Below are 26,421 nucleotides of genomic sequence, written 5' to 3'. Positions count from 1 at the left end.
GAGGAGAGATTTTGGACCTCAGACTTGCCCCAAGACAGAGGCAGCTGGCTGAGCTTCAGCATTTCTGCTGGAACTGGAGGGAAATTAACTGCCTGGTTGTGATTAGAAATACTCTAAACTAGGAATTCTAAACCTTTTCATGTGTCCAGGATGCTTGTGGTCATAAAACCTACAGGCCCTTCTCAGAATAGTGTTTTTAAATGCATAAAATGAAATGCAAAGTATTACAAAGGGAACTGATTATATTGAAATAGTTATCAAAATATTTTTTAAATAAATCCATGTGCCCCAGGTTAAGAATTCCTGTCCTCGAAAAGCAGCAAGGTTCTCGGGACATATTATCAGGCCTCTTGAGCTGGGGAAACCAGGATGGCCATCTAATCTCTTACATTTTAAGGGAATTGGATGTGCTTGGGTTTATGGCCCAGGCTAAAACACAGTGGATGGGAAAAGTTGGCATTTTCTTACGATCGTGTGCTTTTTCTTTTGTGCTCCCACCTCCCTCCCGAAGACCAAGCTCCGGGAATGATTTTCATGGAAGACCCATGCCTTTATAGTATACTGCTACTCCCTGGATGCTGCTGGCCAAAGCTGAGGTTCACTGTTCATCCATTTCCCCCCCAAGCCAACTTCTAAAAGCCCTTGGTTTGGGGACACCAATTCCCAAGGATCAGGAGTCTTTCCTCTTGTGGGTTGGCTTCTCCATGGCCAATGATAAAGTGTGCCTTGGAAATGGTACAATTGGTGCCCTACACTAGCCTGTCCTCAGGCTGAGCAGCCCCAGGCCAGGGGCAGTACGATGCATGGGTAAACGCTTGTATGGAGTGCATGGTGTCATTTGACAAAATGGCTTTTCCTTGAAATAGGGAGGCTTGCCCTCAGTGCCCACATCCTCTCCTTCCCTACCATGCCACTGGCTGCACCCTGAGGAGGATTGAGATTGAGCAGGTCTTGTTTGTCCTTCATCCTCTCCTTGGTTCTTGGCTCCTCTTACCCCATCTTCCTTCCTTACTGTAAGGCTCCTTGAAGTGCTCAGTGGTGAGGACTCCCTGTGCCATTCCCATGGACATGCCATGGAAGTGAGGTCATGCCATGAGGAAATGTTGATTTTTGTATCCAAAGTGCACTTGTTATCATCCATGCAGAGGATTCACCAGAGATTATTAACAGCAAGTAACAAATTCAATTAAAGATTTCAATCCAATAAAACCTGGTGAAGTGCCTGTTGTGGACAAGGCCCTGGGTCTAACACTGGCATAAAAAGATGGGTCTGATAAAGATCTTGCTCTCTTTGATCTTTTAATTTTCTCATTTTCCAGAAGATATGTTCCCAGATCAGTATGCAAGGAAAGTGTGATAAGTACAATATAAAATGATTGTAACAAATAATTATGAAGTACCTTACTTTACCATTTGACCTTTAGAGGAAAACAAAAATGAATAAGATGTATTCCCTGTCCTCTGAACTAATTTGGAGAACCAAGACCTATACATAAAAAGATAATTATATATAATTTGTACCCAAAGAATAGAACACACATAATATTTTAGGAGTTCAAGAAGAGAAAAGAGTTCAGGATAGACTGCAAAAAAAGAAAAATTTGAACTGGACCTTGCTGGAGGTGCTAGATTTAGACAGGGAAGAGGAAAAGGGAGGTCATTAAAAAAAAACAATGGTTCTCAAATCTGTTGGTTTCAGGACTCCTTTACATTCTTAAGAATTATTGAGGATGCCAAAGAGCTTTTGTTTACATGGGTTACATTCACCAATATTTACCATTGTAAATTAAAAATGACAAATTTTAATATTAAATAATTTAAAAATAACAAATCTGTTACATGTTTAGATGAATAACATTTGTATGAAAATTATATTTTTAAAAACAAAATAATTGGTGAGAATAATGGTATTATTTTACATATTTTGCAGATCTTTCTAATGTCTGACTTAATAGAAGACAAACACTCCTTTATGTTTTTGCATTCAGTCTGTTGTGGCATGTTGTTTTGGTTAAAGTATATGATAAAAATCTGGCTTCACATGGACACCCCATTGAAAAGGGAAATATTTAATGTGCAAATGACATCTTAATGTTATTATGAAAATTGTTTTAACTTTGGGGACACCCAAAAATAGTCTTAGGAATCCCCATGGGTCCTTGAACCATACTTTGAGAACAGTTTCCATAAACAAAGGCATCGGGGAGAGAATATATGTGTTATGTTCTGGAGATGGTTAATTTAGTGCTGTGATTCTTTGAATTAGATAATTCTTACTCATTGGGGAAATAATTAAACCAAAGGGGCAGAGCTCTAATTCTCCCAGACCATTTCCACCAAATCTCCCAACACACCAAAAACCCACTCAGCCTGCTGTCGTGTCAGAAATCAGGACTAATTTTAGTTTGGTTACAGGAAACATGCCTTCCTTTGCATGGGGAGATGGGCTTACACAGATCTGTACCATTCCTTTTTGCCATCTCTTTTAATGGATCATGTGTCCAAGAAGGGCAATAGAAACATTTAGGAAAATGGACCAGAACAAATAGAGTTTTAAAGGTCAAAAAGAAAAAGTACTGGAGGATAAGATCACCTTTACAGAACTGGGCCTTGTCAGATCTCATTTACAGGTTGCTAGGCACACACAAACATTTGCTAAATTGAATTGCACTTTGAAAGTTTATTTTTTAAAACCTATTCTAAATGCTAATTGCCAATTTTTCAATTTCCAAGCTTAAAAGCAAACACGGGTTAAGTAGAAGACATCAATGTTTAGTGGGGGGCCCTTTCTACCTGTTCCCCCAATACTGGGCACTAGGGTTCCCACCAAGAAGCCTTGCAGAAAGTGAGAGTTCCCTGTCTGTCCTTCCTCACATTTCCATCCATCCCTCCATCCTGTCCCTGATGCACCTTGCCCAGAACTGTCTCAAGCATTTAAACAGCTGTGTTGATGCACTTTTCTGTATGGTGTGGCCTTGCCAACCCCATGACCAACTGATATATACACCCTTTGGCTGTATAGCTGCTTTGCCAATCATAGGTGGAAGATGGTACAATTCACCCCCAGCATCCTCATTTCTCTCCCCCACAGTTCAAACATTCTGCTATTGAAGTTAATTACATCTATATTGCTGGTTGTATTGGTGGCTTGAAAAAGGTGGCCCAGTGGAGAAGGTAGATTTTCTCCAATGGGTTAGCAAGAAATAGAAACAAAATACAAGAATAGTTTTAATGATACCAACTTAGATTTGTTTGATAATTTATAAAGCATTATACAGCTTATAAACCTTTAGAGTTTATAAAATGCTTTACATTTTAAGAAAAACCCTCACCCCTTACAACAGCCAACAGAGGTCAATAAGAGGAATTGTTATCCCTTCTTTGAGAGGAGGAAAATGAGAATGCAGAGAGATGAGGAGGCATGCTTCAGGTCATATGGTTTACTTAGGAATGAAGTCCAGCCTTGCTCATGAAGTGAAAACTCTGACTCGATTATTAATTTTAGCTGGGAACTTTCTTTAGCTAGCTGTTGCCTTATGAGAATCCTAGGTCTTATTTAACCTCTGGATTCGCCATTTGGAAGAACCAAAGCCATCATTAAAATGGGAAAGTCTGCCAATTTGGCTATTTTGTTTGGCCAGGTTTGGGGGGGTTTTTTGTTTGTTTGTTTGTTTTTATTTTCTCTCTTTTATTGGATATAGCTTTTTTACCCCTGAAGTAAATGCTGATGTGATTTATTTTCTCAAAGGCAAGGTAAGACGGCTATAGATATGAAGAATAAAAGATCTTTGAGTGAAAGAATAAGGTTGGTCATAGATGCTAAGCTACTGAGTGGCTCCTAAGGCATTGGTTGCCCTCTACTTTGTGCCATATTGTTATCAAGTTCTGCTAGGGCTATTTTCTATTGAAAATCAGCAACTTCCTGTGGGAGAGAGCTTATGACCAATTCTACTTTCAAATAGTTCTTACGGTTAGGTTTTTTCTTTTATTTGAAGCATAACAAGGACATGTATGACTAGAACAAGAGGTAAACTAGCTACATAGTGAGAGCAAGGGATAACAGTAAGCCATATTGTGTCAGCATCCCTGAAGACCTAGACAAAGACTTCCAGAGCACTGAGTAAATCCTCTTTGGAGGATTTATGGAAAAATATGGACAATAATCACACAGAATTTGAAAGTATAAATGGGTTATAACTCCACACTCAGGAGAAAGTATCAGCACCAATGAGACTAAATTATTGAAGCACTGCCACTGACTATTTCTTACAAGTATATAAAAAAACAAACTGAAGAGTTGAGGAGACTGGTAATGTTTAGCTTGGAAAAAAGTTTGGGATAGACATTAATACCATCTTCAAATATCTGTCATATAGGAAAAGGAAGAAATTGAGCCTTCTGTGGAATTAACTAAATGTGGCTATACCTGAGAGAAGTAGCTGGGCATTTTCTTTGTGGCCAGTGGTGGATTCTTGGGCTCCAGGGAGGTGGAGTGAGGGGTTGGAGTGGATGGAAAGAGTCAAGAGGAGAAGGGGATAGAAGTCAACTATGCTTTTTAAAATGTTTATTGGATCCACTCCTAACAAACTTGTTCCCTGCCCTCTCTACCTTCAAGATAAGAGTGAATTTACAAACACTTCCCAAGCTCAACCCTGAGATAGATGATGTGATAACTAGAGAGAAGGTAAGCAGCCTCCTTGTCTTTAAGGAGCATACTTCTGGTTGGGGAGAACAAGACTTATACATATGGAAAGATAAATAGTAAGAACTAACATTAGGCAGTCTATGCCAAGGTGGGCAGATAGGAAACGAATTGGCATTTATTAAGTACCTACTGTGTGCCAAGCATTTCACTAAGTGCTTTGCAAATATCTCATTTGATAGATACACAATGAATTGTACAGATTGTAAGTATTCCAGAAGCTTAAAGGAAAAAGCAATTGTGCTGGTCTGGAATGGTCAAAGAAAGCTCCATGGAGGACAGACTCTAGCTTGAAAGCTTAGAAGACTGAATGAAGAGGACATAGACTCAGAAAGAAGAGAACAGACCCTGACAACAAATATAGAACTCTAGATCCTAGAAATCTTCATGGTCCTTCAAGAGATTCCCTCTACCATAAATGCTTTAAATACTTTGATGGAGCCAACATAAATATTTCCATCATTGATGCAGATAGCAGCCCCCTCCTCATAGCTACTCATCCTGTGCAATTATCGTCCATGTCTTTCTATAAATCCTCTGAGGGGATCCATTCAATGTATTGGATGCCTTTTTCCATTACCCTTCATATTCCTTAGATGCCAGAGTACACTCAAGTTGTCTATCACATTTCCTCTTACAATATGACTTATCCATCTTGTTTTCCAGTCATTCATGTCCTTGATGATGTATTTTACATAGTCATCATAATTAATGAGCAACATTCAATTCATACTCCCCAATGATCTTTGGATCACCTGAGATTTTGATTCTTCTGAGATAATTGGTGTCCTATGATTTCAGCAATAGAATCTCACCAAAAAAGAATTTTGGGATTAGAAATCTGGGTTTTTATGGCAAAGTAGAACTTGTGATCATTGAAAATGCACATTTCCCCAAGGATGATCCAGCTTTATTTGCCCCTAATCAACTTTATCCAGCTAATTATCCATACACTAACCCAGAGGGCTATTTATCTATCTCTATGCCATAATCTGGGCAATAAGCATTCTTCTTTAAAGTTAAGCCATTTTGTATTTTGATCATTGATCACTATGATCAAAAAAGAGAAAAAGAAAAAAGAGCCATCACTTTTTTGATCAATCCTCTGGTGATGGGCCCTTCCTCAAATGAACCTGGTCCTTAAACAGTAGCCACGATCTGCCTTCAGGACTGTATCTGAAGCCTTTCCAGCTTTGTAGAAACAGCCATAACTTGGGTTCCACTGGCATAATCTTCAAGGTCCACCTTTTACTAGAATGAGACCTCAGAGGACTTTGGGGCAAGACCTCTGCCATCACGTTTATAAAAATGAAGGGAAGAAAATATTTCCTTCTTCCAATCTAACCAAGCAGCATCCCCTGGTCCAGAAAAAATGACATTGTTGGTTTTGTTCCCTTTTCAGATGAAATGAATGACCACCAGAATACACTGTCCTATGTCCTCATCAACCCTCCACCAGACACAAGACTGGAACTGAATGACATCGTGTGAGTACAGTAGACTCTTGCTCATGAAAGGAGAGATTGCCAGGGGAAGGGCTGTGGGCATAAAAAGGAGTTGTAGTTGCGGATTAACTTATCACTGTAACCCACTCCCCCAAATCAGAATGAAAATTTTGTGTTCCCAGAATAAGTTCCCAAAGTGACATTATATACACAGAATTATATCAATAGGCAGAACATTTACTGAGTTTATAGTTGGGCACTGTAGGAGACACAAAGATGAAGACATGGACTCTCCCTTTAAGGGACTTATAGGCTAGTAAGATATATTCTTCATTACCGAAAGAATGTGTGATGTTATGCCATGTGTGAGCTCTCACCCCACCAGTTCAGGCCACATATCCTTTGCTCTATGCCTTCATCATCTACCTGGTGACCAATCTTTTCTAGTGATGGGCTTCTCCAAACTTTTGTTATTGTTGTTTAGTTGTTTTCAGTTGTGTCCAATCCTTCATAACCTCTTTTGAAGTTTTCTTGGCAAAGATACTGGAATAGTTTCACATTTCCATCTCCAGCTCATTTTAAAGACGAGGAACTGAAACAAACAGCGTCAAATGCCTTGCCAGGGGTCACATAGCTAGCAAGTGTCTGAGGCCATATTTGAACTCATCTTCCTGACTCTAGAGCTGGCATTCTATCCATTGCTTCACCTAGCTGCCTTTCTCCAAACTTAGAACTAGGCTGATTCTTGGACAACAATACAACAATATAGTCTATAGCTAGGCCCATTCACAAAACCTCCCACCAAGATTTTTCATTCTCAATAGCTTTTAAAAACTCAGGGTCAAGAAAGTTGGGCAAATGTGCCACAAGCAAAATGTGGAAAGGCTGTCAGATAAGGTTTTTTTGTGTATCAGTTTTGCTTAACTGTTTTTCTTTATTTTCTTTATTACATTACAGAGAAGTATTTAGTGAAGAGAGGGAAATATGATGTAAAAAACATAAGGCATTAGGGAATCTAGGTGGCTTAGTGGATAGAGCCAGACCTGGAGGCAAGAGGTCCTGGGTTTAAATCTGGCCTCAAGACACATCCTAACTATGTGGCCCTGGGAAAATCATTTAACTTCACTTGCCTAGGCCTTACCACTCTTCTGCCTTGGAACTGATATTTAGTATAGATTCTAAGGCAGAAGGTATGGCTTAAAAAAATACAAGACATTGATAAAGTTTACAATTTTTGTTTTGAGAACTCAGTCATTTTATAGCATATTTTTTTGCCAGAGGAAGAACGCATAAACCACAACTCAGTATGGGATCAGTGAATGACAAGTAGATTGATACCTTAGAGATAAATCAGTTCTTAATAGTTAGACATTCTGAAATACGGCCATGTTAGTGGCCAAAGAAAAATGAAGAATGAAGGTCACTGGAGCTAAGGAACTCAAGGAAATGGGAGTTGAAAGGGAAAGGATTTGAAAGATGAAATTATTAAATATTATGTCAGGAAACAACAAATCTAGATGCTAGGTACCAAAATCAAGGAAAAAAGTAGAGAAGTAGTCTAGAGATTGGTAGGCAACACCAATAAGGATGGGAGAAGGTGACATTCACAAGTGGCAAAAGCTTCAAAAGAAAGTTTAACTCTACGGGAAGACATGAAAGGCAAGGACTAGAGTGACCCCTTCCAGCCATAGAAGACCTGGGAAGTGGGAGAAGGAACAACTTAACATTGCAAAGGATTGCAAGAATGCCATGGTGCTGGAAAGAGCCAGGCTTGCATTCAGATAAGATACTGGAAGGAGCAGTTGTTTCTATTCAATTTAATCCACTGGACTTTTTAAAACCTGCTTTATGCAAGGCACTGTGCTTAGTATGAAAAAATTAAAATGACACAGAACTAGCCCTTAGGAATCTTCCAGTGAGTGTAAATATGAGTATAATCATGAGTAAGCATGAATAAAGGAGAATGTGGTAAGGGCAAAGGAAACAACCAGACAAAGTATTCTAGGAAAATTTGAGGTAGAGATCAGAGGTGTGTTGAGCACCTACTGTGGGTGCAACACAATGGTAGGCACCATGGGAGAGAAACAAAAGAATAAAAGAAACTCTAAATTCGTGCCTGCAGACTTGAATGAAGGGTGTGAGAGAAGATAAAATTATTGCTCATCCCTGGGTGGAAAGTAGACAGTTGTTATTTCTCTGCCTCTTTCCTTTCTAGGTATCTAATTCGATCGGACCCCTTAGCCCACGTAACCAATGACACACACAGTCGGAAAAGCAGTTGCAGTAATAAGTTGGACCCATGCCACCCTGAGACACGAGATGAGACACAACTTTGAGGTCAACAATAGCTGCCTCCGCCACCACTAATGCATGGAACTTCCCATCATCCGGATTTGCCTTTGGTTTGACTCTCCAGAGGCAGAAGAAACAGGCAAGGGGTGGAAGGACCAATGATGACCCATGGACTCTATGGAGTACTGAGCTACTTGCCTGGCTGAGGACTCCAGAGCTGACCTCCATGAAGAAAAATAACCATACTGCAGCCATCATGGGGGAACGCCTCAGAAAGGAAGTTCCTTCACCTTCAAAACTCCAGGGTGAGATCTCACCTGCCTAGGACAGCCAGGAGCTGTTCAAGTTATTGTTTTTAACTTTTTTTAATTTTTAAACATATGATATATGTATCTCTACATATGTGTACCGCAACTAGTGAAACCATCCTGGCTGGGACAGAAAGGAGTGCCTCAGAACGATAGACTGGAGACAGCAAAATGTACCAGAGCACAGTTTGTTCAAAGAATTAAAGAACTATGCATAGGGTGAACCTCAGGGAGAGAGAGAGAAGGAGGTTATATCAGGTAGGAAGAAATTGGTGTAGTGGTCTTGGAACCATTCACATTATCCTGATATGCCACCTGTCTCTGGCACAAGAAAATGAGAGTTGCAGGGTTGGGAGGGAGAGGGGGAGAAAGAGTCAGATTTTAGAAAACAAGCACTTTGAACTTTAGTTCTAATTGATACTGGCCAGGGAAAATACTGGGTCTCTCTTAAAAACATGGGAAGGGAAAGCCTCAAGATGCAATCACAACAAGCTAAAAGAGACAACCCAGCTCCAGAATCAGACTTGATGGGTGCAATTCAGCAGGTGAGCTGTGCAGTTCAGAAGCCTCAATGCTTCAGGAGAGATCCAGGGGCACTCATAGAAAACTCGGTGAATTATAATTATTTGGGAAGGTGGAAAAGGAGCAGCAGTTGTTAAGGTACCAGACTTTTAAGTCTTGGAAAGTCTAAGGGAAGCTGCGTTGAATTCTATCATTCTCTCCTACTCTGATCCTCCAAATTTCCAACCGATATCTCATTTATGACCCCTCAGCCCTAAAGAAGCAATTCTATCTTCCCACAGTATGTGGGACTGACTTGTAAGAGAAGAAATAATAAGAGTAATAACAGTAATTTGTCATCTACCCCAGGGTAGTGTCACTAAAGTTTTGAAGGCCTCATCTCTTTTCTTTCCTCTTTCTAACTGAATCAGTCAGTCAGTCAGTCAGTCCTTAATGAGCACTTACTTGGTGCAAAGTCCTTGGCTAGATATAGATGAGTAAAGCGTGTTCCCTGCCCTCAGGGAGTCTGCAGTCTAATTAGAGAGTCATGACATAATTCTCTTCTCTTACCCTCACTGAAAATCAGAGCAGGAAGGGACATGGCAGGCCAGTACAGTCCAAACCTAAAATCCCTTCTCCCACCTTCCCAGTCAATCGTGATCCAGCTTCCTCTTGAAGACTTCTCTTGAGAGCCTCCCAAAGCATCTCATCCCTCATTTGCATGTCTTTCAGTTTTTTTTCTGTTTTTTTTCCTCCCCATCCTCTGCTTCCCTAGTCCTGCCAATGGCCTCCTCTGGAACCTACCTTCACTCTCCTTCAAACTAGCCAAGTTAGTGCCCCCTGGAATATGTACAAAACCTTTTGAATTTGTATTCAGAGGAAAGGAGATGTAGGCCCTTGGGGAAGGTATTACATTCTGATGGCACTAGAGAGATGCCCCCAGGATATGAAAAGGGAGAACAAAACCCTCCCTTGCTTTGGAAGAAATTTGACTCATCAGACCTAGGAGTTTAATCACATTTTTGACATCTCTGTTATGAGAACTGGCAAGTTATAGCCAATTGTATGCAATTGGCTATATGGAAATATGGAAAACAAGGTCAAATGCTGAGTAATGGCCTACGAGAGAGATGAGGCAAATAGAAAGGAGGAATTAGCCTCTAAAGGGCCTTGTTCTCAGATTCTAGGACACATGGTAACATGGTTAGCTGGGTCAATGACATTTCTTGGGAAAAGAGACAAAAGTTACATATTTTGTGAGATTATCAAAAGCACTGAATTTTTAAAGTCTGGAGTGTTTCTTAGGATACCAGCAGGCAGATGGATGGATGAGATGACTTTAATATCAAAAACAAAGAAAAGAGGGGAAATAGTATAAAGCACAATTTCTACCCCAGAGCTACGTGATGATATCAAGCTGTTGAGAAATTTTTCTATTTAAACACAAGAAAACTAGGATTCTTACTGACTATTCATAATCAGGAATTTCTGAATTCCATACAGGAAATAAGTATTTTAATTAGGCATGTTGTTGGTTTTAAGGTCATTGCTGGATCTTTTTCATTACACTGATTTTTCATTACATTAACCTACTACCATTAAGCTACATTCTAGTCCTTCCAAGAAAAGTTAAGGCTTAGAACAAGTTAGCCCTTGATCACCAGTATGTCTTGAGAGATTCACATTCCTAGACTTCCTTGTCCCCAGTTCTCATGGCACCTCAATGTCAATCCCAAAGACAAGGCTGTTTGAGCCTTTCTGTGACAGGGAATTGTACTGGTGCTGCTGTTTGCCCTGGGCTTGGGTCAGGGGCATTTCCCTGGGTCATGTTTCAGGATGTACTCCTTTGAATCTGGGGCAGTGGCTGGAGGAGCAGGCCAGTTGGAACCATAGTTACCTGGGTCAGGTCATGGTTCTTTGAGCCTGAGCAGTGTGGATATCAATTCCCTTCTGCAGCCTAATTCTGACTCTGATCCTGTGGATTTTTAAAAATTCAAAAGTATATATTTTATACATATTGATGTATCTATCAGACCTAGGCAAGCTTTGCTGCTAAATGGACCTCCTGTATCAGGAATCCTCAGAAGGGGAGCCTCGAGGCAGAAGCTAAGACTCAGATTTAGAAGAAAAAGGTCACATCTGTGAGTAGCTGCCCCTCTGGAGGACAGATAGATGTCTCTAATTCATTACCAAAGAACCTAAAGTTAAGACTGGCTCCTCTCTATCATAATTGCCAATTCCCCACATTCTTCATCAAAATAAGGGATCACCACTTGTCCATTATCAGCTGGTTGAGCAAGTTGGTCTCACTCACACTACTAAAGTGGAACAGCACCGTGCTGGGTAGTGGTATTAGTCAGCAAGCTGGAGAAAAATGGATTCAGCTGAATTTGACTGGGTTCATATGGGACGTACTGGGAGGATATGCAAGTGGTTATCACTGTGAGACCTTTGAAATCTTTGCTACCTTTCTTCTGGTAGTCTTTATTCCTCCATATACATTCATTGACTCAGTCAATAATCTCTTTAGCACCTAAGAACCATGCAGTTCCAAGAACTATGAAGTAAGTATGAACATAAGACACAAGACTTATTTAGTGTTTAGAATTATGATTTCAGTGATATAAGGAACTCCCAGATGAAGAAACTCCTAACAATATAAAGTCAGCCCCTTCCCTGCAACTTAAAATCTTAAAGAACTATCTAGAGCATTGAGAAATTGTGGTTTGCCAGGGTCTCCCAGCCAAGATGTGTCAGAGGCATGACTTTAACCAGGGAGATTCACCAGCAGAGAACAACATGAAACAAACATGCACAGGAAAGAAAAGATAACAAAACTAAGAAATATAGAGTCTGTCCCAAAAGAGGAGAGAGAGAGAGAGAGAGAGAGAGAGAGAGAGAGAGAGAGAGAGAGAGAGAGAGAGAGAGTCAGTCCTGAGGGGTTCAGATGGGAGAAAGATATGAACAAAAGCTTAGAGCCATGTTGGCAAACCTGTGGCATGTGTACCAGAGCATGCCAGAGGGGGCTACTCCCTTCCTCTCTCCACTGCACTTGAGGACATTTCTAACTTCTCCCATCCCTCTGCCCAGCAGCCCAATGGGAGCACTTCCTCCCTCTCTTGTCTGGGGTAAGGCAGGGGAGAGGGCACTTGGTCTCTAAAAGGTTCACCATCACTGGCCTAGAGAAAGAGAGGAACCTAGATGAACCAGAGTATTCCTGCTGGAGAGCAGTAATGCATATGAAATTCTGGAGACCTTTAAGATGGTTATACAGTCTTTCTTTTTAAATAACTTGTTGAAAGTCCTGCTCTTTAAGCTATTTGAAATAAGCCACAGCCAGTAAATATGCTTTTCTCTCAGAGTATCACACTTCTGCACTATTTCCCCCAGGCATTTCCAGATCTTCCCCATGCCAAATCATCTACCTGTATGCAGGACCTAGGGAGTAAAAGATCCTTGTATCTCATCCTGACCAACATGTGTTAAATTCTCAATTTCTCCTAACCCCCTTTTCTCTTTCCCTCTCCAGAAAGGGGGTGTTGGTAGTGGTTAGTTTTTCCCCAATATGTAAGACTAATTCTGCTCTCCTGATACTTGACCACAAACAAACTCCTGAAAACAGACCCTTTGATTATGTGAAAAAGAGAGAGAATCTTCTTCAGGCAGAGGCTATCAGCTTACTTTTCCTCCTTCCAAATAGGGAAACAGAGCCATTCCCACCTCAAAGCCAATATGATGCCTTGTGAGAGAGCCATAGGTCATTCTGCACACAAACTAAACTGGAATTCTTTTCAGAGGCATGTTCATACCTCAAAACAGCTCAGCGAGGGTATACAACTATGGAAAGGCCACTCCTTGAAAGGCCAGCCATAGGGGTTTCTGGAGTGCCTGGATTTTACCAGGGTGCATCTTATATGAAAGCTAGGTAGATGGATTAGCTCGTAGACAGTGCTGCCCCCAAGGGTGTGGAGATCTCCATCTCTAAGTGCCACTCAGTGTTACCCCATCTGGCTCCTTGGGAAACCATTCTTACAAGGAGCACTTACATTTTCAGATCACTGGAGAGGTGCCATTAATAAGTGCCTGAAATTACTGCCAGGGATACACTTGTGAGTTCAGATTTTTTCATTCCCCATTCTTTTCCATACCCAGCATCAAAGATTCCTCTGGACCTTAGTCTCATCAGTGAAATGACAAATGTCCAGCTTGATGATTACTGAGGTGTAGTCTAGCTCTGAATATTATGATCCTGTGAGCCCTTTCTCCCTTGCTCACATGAAGAAGGAAACAAAAGCCTTTCCCTTCCCAGTTCCCTGTATTTCCAAGGTGATTAAGTTTTCATTGTTAGGTTTGTTCATTTTTAAAAAGCTGAGTTCATTCTGCCAGTCCCAGAGGAAGGGATGCCAGGGAGGAGGTCTATAGTAGGATGATGTCCAAACAAGCAGATAGCTGGCCTTCTTCCTGCAGATTTGGGACTTGTTGTAGGGTGGAGTCGAGGGGAAAATAGTTTAGTTCAATTTGGATCCATTAAAGGAAACTCAAACAGCCTGGATTGGAACCAGGTCAAATATAATTTCATTTAAAAAATACAAGGGAGGGAAGTTGGGAGAGGAGGCAAGGAGGGATTGCTGTGGCTAAAGACAACAAACTCATTCCATTTTCCTGTGATCCTGATCATAACCGGAGCAGCACCCTCAGAATGCATCTTGAGTTATTATCCAAATAAACTCTGCCAAATGGGAGAAGAATCTAAAAAAAAAATGTTCAGCTGAAAGATGCTGTAGGAAAAGCCAATGAGATTTTTGCACACTGGAATGTAAAAAGCCGACAAGGCCAATAAAGCTGCATGCAGCACAACCTGACAAGACAGCCTTCTGTGCCTCTTTTCACCAGTCTTGTTTAGTAAGAATGCGCTGTGCATGTGTGTCTATTCCTGTGGACATGTATGTGTGTGCCCGCACATGTATGTATGGGGAGGCAGCAAGGTGGAGAGGCAAGGGCCATGTACCAGGAATGGAACATAAGCCTTTGTGGGGAGGGAGCCAGGGTTTGAAGTGTGATCTGGGTATGAATGCATTTATTTTCTCTACATAGTAAGAAACCTCAGCATTTTGGACTGATTGAAAAAATATGAATCATAGGATACCTTTAAGAGAATTTTAGCCCTTTAAAACAAAAACTGTAAATTGAGCCAATGCTTAACGTGGGTCATAGATTTGGAGCAAGAGGGATCTTCCTTAGGGATTGTCTAATCCAACTCCCTTTTACATATGAGGAAACTGAGGCCTATAGAGAGTAAGAGTTGGTTCAAAATAAAGATCCACCTCAATGAATAGACTTGTTGTTAATGAACACCTTGGTTGTCCTAGCCAATTCCTATCTCTCAGAACTATCCAACAACAAAAGCTGTTGTCTCATAGGGTCACATACCAGGAATGATAGAAGGTACTTTGTATTCAGAATAGGGATCAGATTAGAAGATCCCAGAGGTCTCTTCCAAATCCACAGTCTGATTTCATCACTAAAAAATTTGAGTGCTTGATTTTCTGAAATTTTGCCCCCGAAAACTTTTTGTTGTTGTTTAAATCTGTGATTTAACTGATATAAACTCCTTTTCTCCCTTAGAGGAAATCTCTACTCATAAAGATCTACAATCCTAAAAAAAACAAAAACAACAACAACAAAAAACTTACCTTCTATTTAGAATCAATCCTATGTGTTGGTTCCAAAGCAGAAGAGCAGTAAAGGCTAGCCAGTGGGGGTTAAGTGACTTCCCCAGGGTCACACAGCTAGGAAATATCTAAGTCCAGATTTGAAAGGATCTACAACTATTATGTGACTTAGTGTTAGAGAATTGCCTGGACCAATGAGAGATTGAGTGATTTTATCCAGGGTTATATAGCCATGAAGCCCTGTTGGCAAACTTATGGCATTCATGCCAGAAGGGGCTGCTCCCCACCTCTCTCCACCAAATCCACCCCTCTGCCCAACAGCCCAATGGGAGCACTTCCTTCCTCCCTGTCTGAGGTAAGACGGGCAGGGGGTAGACTCACATGCTGTGTGAGGATGTAGTTTGGGCATTTGGTCTCTAAAAAGTTCACTATCACTGCCACAGACTGTTCTCAAGCTAACAAAATGTGATGAGGGTCTCTCAGTGGCAGCAAAAGTCTGAAAGTTGCAAATTTCTGGCCCAAGGCTCAGGACCCTCATACCACTTGGGTGTTTAGGGCCATGGCAGAGGTCTTGCCTGGGATCCTGGATCCTGGGTCCCAGCTGCTTCAAGGCATTGACCAACAGCAGCTATAGTTCCATGGATCCTTCCAGAGGGCTACAGTGGTAAGCATCTCTTGGAAGTCGCTGAGGGCAACCAGCTGATTGCCTGGTAGCTAAAGCTCATGAAGGGCTCTGAGGGAGAGGAGTCAATGAATAAGAGCTTGTTGACTTTAGCATCCAGCTTAGACAGGAAGGCTGGGCCACAGAACTCATCTAGATATAGACAAGTGCTGTAGGGGACCAAAGGCCACAGACAGCTCTTCCAAAACAGGTACCTGTTTGAAGGTCTGGGGTACTACATATTTAATTCTGTTGCCAAAAAGGAGTCACTGATGGAGCAGGAGGGCACCCCAGGGCCACATCTCCCTCCAGAACTCTAATGAATTCCCCCAAGCCCCAGAAAGCTCCTGCCTCCACAGCATGTCAAGTGTTTGTGACCCAAGTTCAGACTCTGTACCCTGCTGCCATTTTCCATTGCAAAGGTCTAGTTGAAAAGGACAGAGAGGAGAAACCAAGTCACAGAGAGCAAATGGAGCCTGGAGAAGTTGTCAAAGGATTCTGGGTCTGTCTCAGTCAAACTGCCATGGCAGAACAAGGTCTCTGTGCAAGGGGCAAGTGGAGTAAGACTGAGGAAGAAGATGATCTAGGTCAATGTTAGTTTAACCTTCAGAGCTGGGTTTGCGGCTTATTAATGAAAGGAAGGATCAGGATTCTGTGAGGACTGTACAGGCAATTGGAATTGGCTACTTTCCCAGGGACAGAGCAAAGTCTTATAGGTAGTCTATAATGCCAATTTTATTTTCTGAGCCTTTATCTTCTGTCTCAGAATCAATACTGTGTATTGGTCCTAAAGTAGAAGCACTGTAAGGCCAAATTTGAACCTAGGACCTCCCATCCCTAGTCATGACTCTCAGTCCACTGAGCTATCCAGCTGACCACTATGATGCATCTTAAAATTCTACTACTTAAAGGATGATAGATGGATAAACAGCTAACTCTAAAGTGAGAAGGTCCTGAGTCCAAATCTGTTCTCAGACGTCCTGGCAGTGTGACCCTGGACAAATCACATAACCCCCATCGCCTAACTCTTCCCACTCTTTTGCCCTGGAACTGATACTTGTGCCATTTCTAAGACAGAAAAGTATTTTTTTTAATTCTACTGCTTCCCCCATTATAAAAGGGATGGCCTTTGCTCCAAAGCAATGGACTTGGATTCTGGAAGACCCAAGTTCAAATCTAGCCTTAGATGCTTAAGCTGTGGAATCATGGTTGAGTCACTCAACCTCAGGCATCTCACCAAAACTGTTTTTTGAAATCTTAAGTCTTTAATATAAAGGTATTTAGCTAGTGTTGGTGCCTTTAACCCCCACCAGACTATTTCAGCTTTGCATCCTTCCCAGGGCTCTTTGACCTCTCTCCATCACCTTGTGCTTCCTCCTTCGAAGGCAAAATGCCAGACCAGATGGACCCTTCTAAGTTAATGGCCTTCAAATTTGTAGGTTTTGTTATTTTATTTGACAATGTTTTCTATTCAAAGAAGGAATCCTCCTCCTTTTAAAGGACTCAAAATGTTTAACAGGCTTCCCATTACTGCATCATTTGGGTTTTTAATTCAATTTCTTACAATCACCTTGTCATATGCAATACTATAATGTATCATTATCAACCCATTCCTTTAGTTTACAGGAGCACCATGAAGCTGTCAGTCATTCACACTTCAGTGTGAGATAGTTCATAAGATTCAGGCAACTAGATGATACAGTAGATAATTGATTAGGCTGGGAATTAGGAAGCCCTGAATTCAAATTTTGCCTCTGATATTTACTAGTCCTGCAACCCTGGGCAAATTGCTCAATCTCTTAGCCTCAGTTTCTTCATCTTATAAACCATACTTTTAAAGCCTACGGAAATGTGAAATTATTGTATTCATGCCCCTTCCAAGCTTTCCACTTACAGAGTTGGGCTTTGAATGTAAGTTTGACTTGGGCTCTTAATATGTTTGATTTGGGGAACAGGGGAGAAGAGGTGAGTAACCTGTAGCCTGGGCAATGCAATAGGAAGTTTACAAGAAGACATGTTATAAGGGAGTAGAAAGTAGCAGAGAAGGGCAAGTTCCACCACCATTACCATCCCCAATTCTCCATTTGGTTTTTAATGAGTCTATTTAAATGGACAAGTAACATGGCAGGCAGTCCTGGCACAGTGGAAATACTACTAGATAGGTAGTGAGGCAATTGGGATCCTAGTCTCATCTCTGCAAAGTACTAGTTATTCAGCCTTGGGTAGGTCACTTTTAATTGGGGAGTCTCAGGTTTCTCTTCTGTAGAATGAGGAGAATGCTCCCTGCCCTTCCCATCCCAGTTATTAGGCAAATCCAAGGAGATGCTCTAATGGTTGGTGTGCTTTGTAAGGTGTAAAGAGCTAGAGAAACAGAAGGGATGATTATTCTTGTTACCACCTTGCTGAAGGGAGGATGTTTCCTTGCACTCTGCCAGCCCAGCAGAGACATATTCGCAGCTGGTAGGACAGCCTTGACCCTACCTAGCCCTGGCAGCAGAAGGCAACAGCCTGGCCCTGGGACACCACTCCAAGAATAAGGTCCACAGGTCAGCCCATGCCCTGTCCATTCCAGGTACCTTCCACCTTCCACTCAGCCCATCCTGAAATTCTTTCTTGTTCTTTGTTCTGCATCACGTTCCCTGCTCACTGTCCTTCCACTCTATAATTTTGAACCAGAGCCCCTCCTTTCTGTCTGAGCCCACTCCAAAGGTCACAACGTGGGTCTGTCACCAGCATCACCACTGGATTAACTGCCCCAAACCATTGATGGATTCTCAGGGCCATCAGATGCCCCCAAAGTGGAAAAGATTACGGTTACACCCCCTAAATATGAAAGACAAAAGAAAGAGAATGGGGTCTGACTGAAGTGAAACTCAATTTGTTAAGGGTTAATTTCCCAAAAGATTCCAATCTCACTGGAGAAGCTGATCTGAGCAGTAGAGAATACTGAGTCAAACCCTCTCTTTTGGGCTGGTATCACTGGTGGCTTTCTGTCCATTTCCCAAAACATCTTCCACCTCCTCTTTGGCTGTTAAATTCTTTTTTTTTTTTTTGGCGGGGGGAGGGGGGGGGAGGGGAAGGGGGAGAAATTTTGTTTTATCACAACAAACTAAGCTAAACACACATACAAACATCACTACTACAACCATCACCACCACCAAAGTATATTACCTAAAAACAACTTTTTAAAAATTTCAAATACATAAAAGAGTGATGATGGCTGGTCATATTCTAATGTTTGTAATTATTTATTCATTATTAAAAGGTAAAGAATATCCTTATCCTTAACAAGTTAGTACCAACATTGTCCATTGTAGTTGTTCTATTTTGTTGCCTTTTAATGTTGTTTCCATTTACTTAGTTGTAGGCAGTATGCAAATTGGGGTACTTTGGTTCCAATCTTCTTCATTTCATATAAATTCCTACAAATATAGCCATACTTCTTTAAATTTTTCCTAGTCTGTTTTGAAGTCAGAAAGACCCAAAATATGCAAATACATGTATCTGTGTATGTGTGTATGTAATACATATATGTATGTATTATTTTTCAAACCTTAAAGCATGCAACTCAAATGCCACTCCATGAAGTCTTCCTTGACTTCCCACACTGTCTCAGTAATGACATTTCTCCCTTGTGACCTCAAAAAGCATTTTATTCTGGACCTCTCTAGTGCACTGATCCTGAATCATTATGTATTACAAAGTTATAGTTATGTTTGTCTTTTTGTTTCATTCTAACATCTATTAAGCATCAACTGTATTCAAAGCAATGTGCTCCTAGGTGCTGGGAGAGATACAAAGTTGAGATTTTTTAAAATGGTTCTTTCCTTCATGGAGCTTCCTGTCTAGGAGAATTATAAGACATAAATAGCTATAAAATACAACCTTGTATTTCAAGTGCGATAAAAGGTTACAAAGTGCTACATAAGTCAGAAGGTCATCACCAAATGGAAAACTGGGAAGGCTTCATGGAAGAGTTGGCTTTTGAGTTGAGCTTTAAGGGAATTCAATTAGTCTGCTAGTACCAAGACATCAGGGACTGAATCTTACCTATATTTTATCTCTCTCCCACCACACTGCATACAAATCAACACCCCAGTTGTTTGCATGTTCTCTTACCTACTTGACTGTAACATCCTGAAGAGCAGAGGTTGCCACTTACCTTTATTTGGATCCACAGGGCTTAGAGGAGTGCCTGGCATATAGTAAGTGTTTACTAAATATTTATTAACTGGTTTAATAAATGTTCCATTTGAATGAATACTGACTGTTTTGTGGGAATCTTCATTTTACAACAAAAGGTGAAATATCATAGAATGTTAAAAATTTAAATGATTATTAATGATTACTTCATTGAAGACCATTTTCTTTTTTAATTTTTACAAAACATCTAAGTGTCTTCAGTGAACACAAACATTTCAATATAGCAAGAACAAACAAACAAAAAAAGAACTGCATTATTGAAGCATGAACTCCTGACACATAGTTTGTTGTATATATTACTTTAACACAAAAGCAACAAGATCACCCTGTTTTTGTCTCCTGGAATTTGGGGGGATTTTCTTCTTCTATATATCTTTAATGGCTTATTAATGTTCTTTCCCTTTTTTTCTGTATCTTTATCACTACTTTTACCACCCTATCCCCAAAGAAGCCCTCTCTTGTGATGAATAAATATAGCCAAGCAAAAGAAATCAACACATTAGCCATGTCAGAAAATGTTGGTCTCGTTCTCAACATCTAGTACCTCACCTCTCTGGCAAGCTACATCAGCAGCAGTCTTCTGAAGTCATGATTGGCTAGTGTTATCAGCCTGAGTTTGGTATCTTTCTAGGTATCATCCTTTATGTGGCTGTGGTTATCCTGTAAATTGTTCTACTAGTTCTGCTCTTTTTGCTTTGCATTAATTCACATAAGTCTTTGGGTCTCTCCAAATCTACAACTCAGCACCATATTCCATTACATTCATATCCTACAATTCACTGGGCTATTAACCATTTTGTTTTCAACTTGTTTCTACAACAGACAGTGCTGTCATAAGCATTTGTCTCACTTACATGTGAATCATCAATTTAGAACAGGAAGGAATCTTACAGGTCATTAACTCTAACCTGCTTATTTTACTGAGACTTAGAAAGGTTAATTGACTAGCCCAGATTTTGGTCTGGAAGGGACCTTATAGATTGTGAAGTCTGATCCTCTTACTTTATTGAAGTTTAGAAAAGTTAAGTGACTTGCCCAAGGTGACAACTAGTAAGCATCAACGGTGGATTGGAATCCAAGTCAGGCACACTAACCCATTATATATGCTGCTTTTTCAAACTCTGTATTTGACCTGTTTGGGAAGTATGTGCCTTGTAGTGAGTGGCATCATTGGGTCAAAGCTTAATGACTTTTCAGGTACCGTTCCAAATTACCTTCTAGAAGGGTTGCCCTCAAAAGCACATTAGTGTACTGTGCTCCCCCACAGTTGTTGAAACAATTGTAATTTTCCTCGTCACTTTTGCCAATCCTAAGTTCTTTTAATTGGCGTTTCTATTACTAGCATTTCCCCACTTAGATGGTGATAGCTTACGTTTCTTTATGTGAAAACTGACTATATATATCTTTTGCCCACTTATCTATTGAGGAATGGATCTTATGTTTTTGTAAATTTCCCATATTTCTTGGATATTGAACCTTTAACTCCTTTCCATCTAACTGCTTTCTTTGCCTGCTGAAAACCTTGGTTGTTCATTTTATCTAGTATGACCACCTCTAACCCTAGTTAAAAGTTCTCTTCTTTAGTCAGAATGCCAATGAAAGCATCCAATTTTTCACTTGTTTGGGTTTGGGGTTTGATATGACTCTTCACTTACAAAAATGAACACTATAGAAATGTTTTGTGTGATATATGGATGACCCAAATTTAATTGCTTGCCACCTCTGGGAGGGGGGAGGGAAGGAAAGGAGGGAGACAATTTGGATCATAGACTTTGGAAAACTTCTGTGGCGATCTGTTATTACATGTAATTGGTAAAAAAGAAAGAAAATGCTCTCCCTTAGCATGGCTGTAAAAGGTATCTCCTTTCCACTTTATGGCATATTTCGGCTTGAATCCAAGTGGAACATATTGTTATGCTGCAGTATTTGTTGTAAAATGTTAATCTAAATCTAATCTAGCAGAATATTTTCTTTTCCCAACAGTGTTTGTTGAATAGGAAGTCCTTCCTATAACAGGGTCTCATGGAACATTACAGCTCTTATTTATCTAATTTCTTCCACTCATCTTTTTTACTTTTTAGCCAGTGTCATAGTTTTTAAGACTACTGCTTGATTTTATAATTTAAGGACCAATTAATGCAAGTGTCCACTCAATCCTCCTTGTTAGACCTTTGTCATCTTTGGCAAATCATTTAATCTCTCCCTCATCTGTAATAATGAGGCTATATTAGATCTCTAAGTTCCCTTCTAGCTTTAACATCTACAAACTTATGATACATCATAGAAAAGACACTTGGAATATCATTCGTGATCATTATCAGGTCGTATTTATTTAGCAGATGCTTGTTAGGCATCTTCTGTGCTCAGTAAGGAGAGATGGTACTGGCTCAAGGCATATTTCAGAGTCCCCTCTTCAGTCTAGCAGTAGAGCCTAGGACTGTGTGGTGAGCTGAGATGCTGAAGCTGTGAGGTTCTGGGGCACAGGGAGAGAAAGGAGAGGCAAGCAGGACCTAGGCAAGTGGGTGAACTTCGAGAGAAGACTTATCTGAGTTTGAACCCTGCATGAGGCACTCATAACCCAGGGAAAGCAATCTGATTTGTCATACTCAATTGAAAATCAAATGAGATGACAACGTACTTTACAAAGTTTAAAGTAGTGCTTAGTTATTACTCTTACCCCCATGGAATAGTACAGTGGATATCAATACTCTTAAGTGTGTGAGGAGGGTGGACAAGGGAATAGATCCTTCAACATAGGAGGAATTCTTTTTATAAGCCCCATTCTCCTCTCATGGTCCAAATATCCTACAACTTACAGTGTAAGAGAAAGCCTCTGAACTGGTCAGGGCCCCTTTTTCAGCAGGGTTTGTAGTACAGTCACTACTGGGGCTAGCTGCAGCTCGGAATACTTCTACTACCCCTGCTGCCCCTCCTCTCTTCTTTCTCAGCTTATCTCAAATATCTCCGAGGAATCTTTTCCCCAAGAACTTCCCTTTTCCCCTTCATAGCTACATGTCCCTACCTCCTTCCTCTTTTGTACCCTCCTTGGATGCCCTAGATTTTATTTTCCAAGGGCATTGCTTTTCCCCAACTGCCTTCTAATGTGTACTGACTTCCCAGGGATAGTGTCCATTCCTTACCACCTTTTTCTTCTGTACCATTCCTTAGATTTCCTGGATAATCCTCATTTCCCATTTACATCCCCCTTCTTCCCTTCTGGGAAATTTTCCTTGCCCATGTCTGTTGGAAACTTCTCTTCCCGCCCCCACCCCTTCCCTCTTACATGTCTCCAACTGGTTCTTTCACAAACCAAGAACTGGAATGACATTTCCATTACCTTTATAGCTCAAGTGCCACCAGGAGTCACATGCTTCAACTTGGCTTTTTTTTTTCTTTTTCAGGCCAGAATAAATGCTTATTGTCTTTCATTTTCCCTGGATGGTCTTGTTTACCTATGACTGCCTAACATCCTAATGGCACCTTGTGGGGACCTCCCATTATTTTCAAAGGCTTGTTGCTCCAACATTCCTTTTGCCCCCGTCATAGTTATCTCAATGGCTCTGCTCGCAGGATGACTGTTCCAGCTGTTCCCTATTATCCAAAAGCATGCTCTCCCTATAAAGTGGGTATTCTTCATCAAACTGAGAAAGCCAGAAAATTCTCCAGAAAATCCTGGACTGAATGAATCCTCCAGCCTCAGGTCCCAAGTATCCACTTAGTAGAAATAAACCATCCTTTTCCTTTTCCCTTTGGAAAGTAAACCTAAATATTAAATCTCATTATGAGGCAATCATCCACCAAAAATACTTTGTTTTTCCTGCTTAATAATTTCTAGTGTTATGTTTAAAACTCTCATTTTTGTCTATTTTTCTATTAAAATTTATCAGTCACTTGACTATGATTATTATCTCTTAAAAAGATATGAAGCCCTTTTTTAATGTGTTCCATATATAGAAATGTTTGTATTATATAACCCATCCCAATATCAATGTCTTTGGCTGGCTCACCAAAAGTGTAATCACTTTTCCTTTGTTTTTCTACTGCTATTAATACATTCCTATGCTTTCCCAAGGACTTCCTGTACCGAAAAAAGAGTTATTATATTAAAACAGCCTTCTGGGCAGAGAAGCCCTTCACTTCTGGGATATAAAATTAAGGTCTCAAAGGCCTTAGTTTATTAAAGCCATGAGTAAGGATAAAGATCAAACACCCTAACTCTATGACTCTCCTTTAATATAACTACTGTGCCAGGACTCCTAAGAAGCAGGGAAATCACTGGGGCTTCTCATTGTTCTGCCATTTTGTGCTGTAAGCGCTGACACTGTATGGCTGCTTATACCAATAATGTGAGATTCAGCCTACAGTTCCTAAGAATATCTCCCTCACCTAGGAAATGTGTATGAGAACCAGAGAAGCTAGGTTCTTACTTCTTGCATTTAATTAGATTCCTGTATCTTTCAAAAAAATTTCTCTAGGATATGCGTTTTTTACATGGTTTCCTTTTCACTTCTCTGTGGCCCTGAAAATTTAATAAATGTGCCTAAAAAGGAGTTAATATCCACGATTAGTAGATAGTAAAAGGACATCTAGAAATCTTTGATTAATCATGTATTGAAGAAACCATACTACCTGAAAGACCAGCAATGGAAGTGATTCCAAAGGGCCAGAGAAGAACAAACGTTTCATCTGTCCAAAAAAAAAAAGGAAAGAAAATGGAATCTGAAAATTATAGACCAATGAATTTAACTTTAACCTTCGTAAGAATTCTAGAATATATTATTTAAAAGGATGTTTAGCCAGACATTTTCCTTTAAAGCAGGAAGGTGGCACATTGCTAGGACAGAATATTATATACATTATCAGACACAGTTTCTGCATACTATATTTAGGTTTGTTTTATTTTGTCTTGCAAGAAAAGTTTTGATCTAGAGTAATAGGTAGGAAATTACTATGGCATAAAGAAAAAAAAGCAATTTTTAAAGGAAGAGAAAAATAAGAGATGGCTAGTAAATATCTAGAAAAAGAAGCATGAATCACAAAGAGCCAGAATAGCTTCATCAATAACTAATTATGCCAGAATAATCTTATTTCCTTTTCAGGTCAGCTAACAAGACCATATGCTCTACATCTAGATTACACAGATTTCAGGAAAGTATTTGATAAAGTCTCTCATGCTGTTTTTTATAAATACAACAAAGGTTTGTTAAGTACCTGTTCTGTGCCGAGAACATAATACTAGATGTGAGAGAAGAAAAAATTTTGATAAGACATAGTTCCTACCCACATGGAGCCCAGTGCCCAGAACAGGGACATCATAATGAGAACTGGTTGAATGAACCGAGTACATTTAACTTGGAAAGGAGATGGCTCAAGAGGGCTGTTAGGAGGAAGAAAGATCAGATTTGTTCTCCTTGGCCTACAGACATAACTAACAACAATAAGTAGAAGTTCTTAAAAGGGCAAATTTAGGCTTTATTTCAGGACTGAACTTCCTAACAACTACCCCAAATAGGAATGGACTGCTTTAAGAAGTAGCGGATTTCCCCTCACTGAAGGCTTTCAAGCAAAGCCTGGATGGCCACTTGTCATATATGTGGTAGAAGGGATTCTACCATGCCTCATATTTTGTTGAAAAAAATTGAGGCCAGTTAAAGAGAGTTCCCTCTTCTCCCCTATTCCTCATCTCGTACTACTCAGCTTCCCTCTGCCACTATCTTTCCTTCATCCCTGTCTCACATGAAGAGGTAATCCTTCTCATTGCCAAAGCATACATCCTCTATCTGCATTGATTTCATCCTCCAGCAGATTGCCCCCTTTCTCATCCCTACTCTCACTAATCTTTAAAATCTTCCTGTCTACCAGTTGCTTCCCTAGTGCCCATAAATACATGCCTATATCTTTGCCTTTCTTTAAAAAAAAATCCCACTTGATTTTTACTTCCCTGCTAAATACCTTCCCATACATATCTCTCTTTTCTTTTGCACCTGAAGTCTTTGAGAAAGCTGTCTGTAATAAGTGCTTCCACTTCTTTTGCTGTCCCTCTCTTCTTAATCCTCTAGTCTGGCTTCCAATCTCATTTCCAAAGTTGCTAACGATCTCTTAGTTACTTTTTCTCAATTGTCACTCCTCTTGACTTCTCTCTTTCTTCTCCTTGGTTTTCACCTTCTTGAGGTTCTCAGTCAGTATACTACTCTGATTCTCTTCCTACTTATCAGATTGTTCCTTCTCAGTCTCCTTTACTGGATCCTCATCCCTTTAGCCATAGGTATCCCAGATAAGATACTGAAGTAACTGTAAGCACTAAGAAATAATCAATCTGCTTCTTTAAAAATATTCTGACAGGCCAAATTTGTTTGTGCTGGCAAAGTTTAGTGGGTACACAAAAAAGCAGTATATTGATAAAAATTTAGATACACACACATATATGCATGCATGATTGTAGGTATGTATACAGTAACTACAACATTTTAAAACTTAATATTTTTCCAGAAACAAATAATGTTATATCTCTGATATAAAATCCTTGTTAGAGTTGAAGGGAACTTTCAAAAGAGAGTCCTGGCATCTGCCTGTGAGATGTCATGTTAGTTACTCTCAGAGTAAAGACCAGGAATAAAGAATTCACTAAAAAAATAAC

At 40.2% G+C, this 26,421-nt stretch overlaps 1 protein-coding gene across 11 annotated transcripts in view; it reads left to right on the top strand.

The window, feature by feature from the left end:
* The window catches only part of KCNT1 (potassium sodium-activated channel subfamily T member 1), a 247,956-nt gene extending 233,843 nt beyond the window's left edge, over positions 1–14,113 (top strand). For all 11 annotated transcript variants that reach the window (XM_056812710.1, XM_056812719.1, XM_056812721.1 and 8 more), the window contains 2 exons: positions 6,105–6,189; positions 8,363–14,113. In XM_056812710.1, coding sequence (XP_056668688.1) covers positions 6,105–6,189; positions 8,363–8,483 — 206 coding nt within the window. In that variant the 3' untranslated portion in view covers positions 8,484–14,113. The remainder of the gene's footprint in view (positions 1–6,104; positions 6,190–8,362) is intronic.
* Positions 14,114–26,421: the final 12,308 nt, after the last annotated feature.

Source organism: Monodelphis domestica, chromosome 1 (genome assembly GCF_027887165.1).
Source record: "Monodelphis domestica isolate mMonDom1 chromosome 1, mMonDom1.pri, whole genome shotgun sequence".
Taxonomy (NCBI): domain Eukaryota; kingdom Metazoa; phylum Chordata; class Mammalia; order Didelphimorphia; family Didelphidae; genus Monodelphis; species Monodelphis domestica.
Note: the sequence above shows the minus strand (reverse complement) of the source record. Positions and strands in the feature narration are given on the sequence as shown.